The 6,005-nt window shown below is 41.7% G+C and overlaps 1 protein-coding gene across 1 annotated transcript in view; it reads right to left on the reverse strand.

The window, feature by feature from the left end:
* LOC142280906 (ras GTPase-activating protein 4-like) overlaps positions 1 to 5,740 on the reverse strand; it is a gene marked incomplete at both ends in the record, with an annotated part of 29,060 nt that extends 23,320 nt beyond the window's left edge. Inside the window, 2 exons of the mRNA XM_075332789.1 lie at positions 3,865 to 4,009; positions 5,603 to 5,740. Coding sequence (XP_075188904.1) covers positions 3,865 to 4,009; positions 5,603 to 5,740 — 283 coding nt within the window. The remainder of the gene's footprint in view (positions 1 to 3,864; positions 4,010 to 5,602) is intronic.
* Between the last annotated feature and the right edge of the window lie 265 nt (positions 5,741 to 6,005).

Consider the following 6,005-nt stretch of genomic DNA (forward strand, 5'->3'; position numbering starts at 1 on the left):
GTGAATGAGGGATAGTGTGGCAGAATCTTGATTCAAATAAACTATTTTTTCCTGTGTGTGTCATTTTACTTATCGGGTTAGTAATGGTGGTGTCTGATAGACGTCTCTCTATTACTAACCCCTGGGTTTGATGCCATCTGCCATTACATATCAACCCCCAAAAATTCTACCCCAACTGCCACCTCTCCAGGGCAGTCAGGAAGAGCCAAGGCAAAGTTCCAGAATTAGGGCATCTAATGAATGCGCACATTTTGGGGTGGCTACGGGCTAGTATTTTTAGGCTGGGAAGGGGCCAAAATCCATGGACCTTTCCAGCCTGATATCAGCACACAGCTGTCTGCTTTACCTTTGCTAGTTATCAAAAGCAGGGGGAACCCCATGCCATTTTTTAAAATTATTAATTTATTAGGATAAGCAAGGTTAAACCCCGGCTCTTCCCAATTGCCCTGGTGCAGTGGCAATTGGGGTTATATTTTTGGGGGTTGATGTCAGCTCTGAGCTCTGTAATGTCCACCGAATCTGACCTAGTCCACAACCTGAACCTTAGAGACATAAAAATAGAGCGGTAAAGAAATAAAAACAAGAGACTGTCCCTCATCAACAGAGCAGAAAAGAAGCTGCCACTCTGTTGACAAAGCCACTGTATCGTTGGCAGCAGCAGTCTGTGAATACTCTGGGCCAACAAAGAATGGCGCTAGGCACAACAGGCACGTAGGTAAAATCTTCCTGCCAATTATTGCTTAGGCACACTTTTTTTTTAAACTACCCCAGATATACCCTTTAAAATGACAGGATTATGAATACGCAGCTATGGAATTTCCAACTCTGCAGGTACGTTATCCAATACATAACAGGAGATGGACTCAGAGTGAAGAGTCCCAATCGGAGTGTGAATTCCACTGCTGGACAAGGTTCTGGAGTAAGGGCCTCCTGTTAATGCCAACAATTTAAATTGGTCCTTCCAATCTAAGTGTACCGTCTCACTAAACAACGTACCAGAGATTCCGACCACAATACGACCTGGTCAGGATCGCCGGTGCGTCACTACATGGTCGCTGGTGAGCTGTCAATCAGGCAGATCTCACCAGCGACCAGCCACCAGCCATCAGCAACTCGTGTAACGATGCTGCGCTTGGTAACCAGGGTAAATATCGAGTAACTAAGCAAAGCGGTTTGCTTGGTTACTTGATATTTACCCTGGTTACCATCGTACACCGCTTACAGGCTTCCAGTGCTGGCTCCCTGTATACGTAGCTAGGGTACACATCGGGTTACTAAGCAAAGCGCTTTGTTTAGTTACCCGATATTTACCCTGGCTACGTGTGCAGGGAGCCAGCGCTAAGCGGTGTATGCTGGTAACCTGGGTAAATATCGGGTAACCAAGCAAAGCGCTTTGCTTAGTTACCCAATATTTACCCTGGTTACCAGCGTACACTGCTTACACAGAGTTGGTGCTCGTTGGTCTCCCGCCGTCAAACACGCCAATGTGTGCTGCACAGCGGGAGACCAACAAGCAAAAAATGAACCAGAACAGTGTATAACGATCAGCGATTTCACAGCAGGGGCCAGGTCGCTGCTTAGTGTCACACACAGCGAGATCGCTGATGAGGTCACTGGTACGTTACAAAACCTGTGACTCAGCAGCGATCTCGCTAGTGATCTCGCTATGTGAGAAGTACCCCTAATTGTTCCTAATCCTAGTCCAAAAGCAGTCCTGAAACAATGAAGTTTTCTGCAAACCCACAGTCAATTAAAGCGAATGCTGACAATGACTGATTTTGAAAAAGCAGTTCCATGTTCAGCAGTACTTTATCTGAGGAGTAAAAAGATAACTGGAAGTCTAGGTAACCTTCTCGACAAATCCCAATGACTTGCTTGCTTGAGGGCATGCCAAGCAGTTCTTAAGGAAATGTCCAGTGCAACCACAACAGAGGCAGAGTGTGAGATCAGGTCAACGTCTGTTCTCAACGGCCTGTGAGCTGGCTGTTCCTACCTCCAAAGTTTTCGCCTCAGGTAAGTGGATTGACTCGTTAAAAATGACCAAAACCTCCTGTCATTTATCATGTCTCTCCAGAATTCTTCGAACAATATGAATAGTTTGAGTTATGGCCTCCCCAAGGAACAAAGTGGAGTATGTAAAGCCAGAGCGTCCTTAACAGTATGTAAATGGCCTGTGTGGAACTGGCAGCTGAGAGGTGCATCATTCCACAGGAGTTCAGAGGAGCATTGCTGAAAATCGGAACTACAGTCCTCAGCAGTGCGACCCCTCTGCATCAGGTTCATGATCTTTGCCTGTGCCCCCTTGACCCTATAATAGATCATCCCTAAAGCATCAAAAAATGTGTTAACAGAAGACCAGTTTGGGGCTAGTGGAGACAAAGAAAATGCCCAAGTATGATTGCCCCTTGCAATAGGGACATGATTATTCCCAACCACTGGGACTCATTCCCTGAAGTCCGGAGTCGCCAGGTAAAAACTAGTTTATAGCTCTCCCTTAAAACTCTAAACTGGTCTTGCTCTCCTCTGTTCGTACCTCATGCTGCTGTCCGATTACATAGCAAAAACCTATTAACAAATTCCTTTTAAGGATGGATTCACCATGTATGTCAAATAGCAAGTAGCAGGATTGTGAATGGCTATGCAGCCATCAGGGTATATAGGGATATATTTACTCCGATGGCAATGAAATACATATTCATCTTCTATAAAATCATAGCAAAACCCTCACAAAAAAAGAAATTGCACAGGACTAAAGTGAGCGAGTCCATGTAAGTTCAGTTCGGAAGGATCAGCTGAACTTTCAGTTTGGGACCTGGACTTGACCTGAACCCCAATGGAAATCACTGATTGGGCAGTTTCGGTCTTCAAACACATGAAGCCAGCCATAAACAGATCAATTCCGGGGGTGGGTGGGCAAGGTTTTTCCTTTTGTTTTTTTTTGGGCGCATACTACATCTGATCACATTGTTGCTACCGCCAGTGTAAGTCATTCAAGCGCTGCAAGCGGCTCACATTGGGCTGAGCATCAAGTGTACCCGAGCTCAGTGAGTGGAGGGTGCAATACTTCCACTGAGATACTACTGCTGGGATGGATCCAGTGCCATGTGGGCATACCCGAGGATGAAACAAACTTTATGTCATTAATATTTCTGCATAGCCGAAAGAAAGCTCATGTTTCATTGCTGGAAAGTGATTTAAGTGTGCTTTAATAAAGTGGCTGGACTGTTTAAATAGAAAGCTGTTCCTGTGTGCCTCAATCTAGCAGCCAAACGAGTATCCCCTATCACATTCAGTGAGCGCAGCCTAACAGTGTTTTGTTACTGCATTTAACTGCTTCAGGGTTTGGCAATACCAAAGCCACTTCAGAAAAAAGACAGCTAGCTGTTTGAAACTATCATGACTGCAAAACATAATTGGAATAGTGTACATGTAGTGACTTTAAGGCCATGTGCACACGTTGAGTATTTGGTGAGTTTGTTACCTCAGTATTTGTAAGGCCATGTGCACACGCTGAGTATTTGGTGAGTTTGTTGCCTCAGTATTTGTAAGGCCATGTACACACGTTCAGTATTTGGTGAGTTTGTTACCTCAGTATTTGTAAGACCATGTGCACACGCTGAGTATTTGGTGAGTTTTTTACCTCAGTATTTGTATCCAAAACCAGGAGTGGAACAATCAGAGGAAAAGTATAATAGACACACGAGCACCACTTCTGTATTATTCACCCACTCCTGGTTTTGACTTTCAAATACTGAGGTAGAAACCTCACCAAATACTCAACGTGTGCACGTGGCCTAACAGTGACAACCAAGCACTGATAGGATTCTGGATAAGTAAAATGAGATGTTGTGTTCTTCTTGCTACCTTCCTTCTCCTCTATATTTATAAGTTTGGTGATGAATTCCTTCAGCTGAGAAACTCCTTGTTGGATGGTTGGCTGCAGTGGAGCCATCCAGGACTCCTTAGCTCTGCTTGCTGGAGCATCCATATTACCAACATTCTGTACAGCCTATAAGAGAAAGTATAAGATCATTAAGAAGTAGAAAATGTGGAAGAAAAAAACTGATTTTATGTTTTTATGAAGACTTATAGAGAGTATTACCAAAAAATGTAAACAGAGACAGCAAAAAAATTGAATATTTTATATAGTCATTACACACAGAGTGATCTATTTCAAGGGTTTATATTTATGTTAAGGTTGATGATTATGGCTTACAGCCAATGAAAACCCCAAAGTCATTATCTCTGAAAATTAGAATAATTAACACAAAACACCTTCAAAGGCTTCCAAAGCATTTAAAATGGTCCCTTAGTCTACTTCAGTAGGCTACACAATCATGGGGAAAACTGCTGACTTGACAGATGTCTAGAAGGCATTCATTGACACACTCCACAAGGAGGGTAATCCACAAAAGGTCATTGCTAAAGAAGCTGGCTGTTCACAGAGTGCTGTATCAAAGCATATTAATGGAAAGTTGAGTGGAAGGAAAAAGTGTGGTAGAAAAAGGTGCACAAGCAACTGGGATAACCGCAGCCTTAAAAGATTGTTAAAAAAAGGCCATTCAAAAATTTGGAAATTCCCAAGGAGTGGACTGCTGCTGAAGTCAGTGCTTCAATTTTAGAGCACTTCATGCTTCTCTCTGCCGACAAGCTTTTGGAGATGGCAATTTAATTTTCCAGCAGGACTTGGCACCTGTCCACACTGCCAAAAGTACCAATACCTGATTTAATAACCACAATATCACTGTGCTTGATTGGCCAGCAAACTCGCCTGACCTAAACCCCATAGAGAATCTATGGTTTATTGTTAAGAGGAAGATGAGAGACACCAGATCCAACAATGCAGACGAGCTGAAGGCTGCTATTAAAGCAACTTGGGCTTCCATAACACCTCAGCAGTGTCACGGGCTGATCACCTCCATGCCACACCGCATTGATGCAGTAATTCATGCAAAAGGAGTCCCGACCAAGTATTGAGTGTATTTACTGAACAGACTTTCAGTAGGTCAACATATATAATATTCTAATTTTCTGAGATAATGACTTTGCGTTTTCAGTGACTGTAAGCCATAATCGTCAACTCTAACAGAAATAAAAACTTGAAATAGATCACTCTGTTTGTAATGACTCCATATAAAATACAGTATGTGTTTCCCTTTTTGTATTGAATTACTGAAATAAATTAACTTTTTGATGATATTCTAATTTATTGAGAAGCACTTGTGTATGCAGGTAGCCCCATAGGCCAATCTTTCCTCATCATTTGTATATAATACATTCTATAATTTTATATCAGGAATAGGTAACAATGCTAGAACATACTACTCTTGGGATGTGAACCCAATAGTTTGCATTTCTGGTGAGCTATTAGCACTTTTCATAGACTTTAGTGCTTTTAATTGAGCCAATGTTTCCAATCCTACTATTTTTTACAAGATTTTGAATTAACGATTTATAAATGCAAAAAAAACCCCCAAAAAACAAACAAAATAGAAAAAAAAGGTTAAGATACATGTTAGGTGGCAAAACAACTGCAATGAAATCTGTGTTGGACCTTTCCATTTTGCTCTTTGCAAACCACACATACATAAAGCTTTGTCACCTTGGCTAAGAGAAGTAGTGTCCGACTTGTGCGAGCATCAGCATGTTTTTCTCTGAGATGGAAAAGCTTAGGTGACATTATTGCGGGGGAGAAAAACCGAAGACACAAGAAACTTGTCACTGCAATGAACTTCACATTCTGAAAAACAAAGACGGAATAGAGGTTAGTAGCGCGACGGCTGGTATTTGCTTAAAGAACTCATTGGAAATATTCAGTATGTATAAATCACAGAAAAAATACTCCTAAAAATTTTTTCGTTAAACTTTTATTGAATATCAATATATTGAAAAAAGGCTTATATCGCTCCACCAGTCAACGTTACTAATGATGATACATCAATTTTTTAACATTCATTGCAGAAACATTTTTAATACACAATTACTATCATCCAGATCCAATAATT

Source organism: Anomaloglossus baeobatrachus, unplaced genomic scaffold, assembly GCF_048569485.1.
Source record: "Anomaloglossus baeobatrachus isolate aAnoBae1 unplaced genomic scaffold, aAnoBae1.hap1 Scaffold_4635, whole genome shotgun sequence".
Classification (NCBI taxonomy): Eukaryota; Metazoa; Chordata; class Amphibia; order Anura; family Aromobatidae; genus Anomaloglossus; species Anomaloglossus baeobatrachus.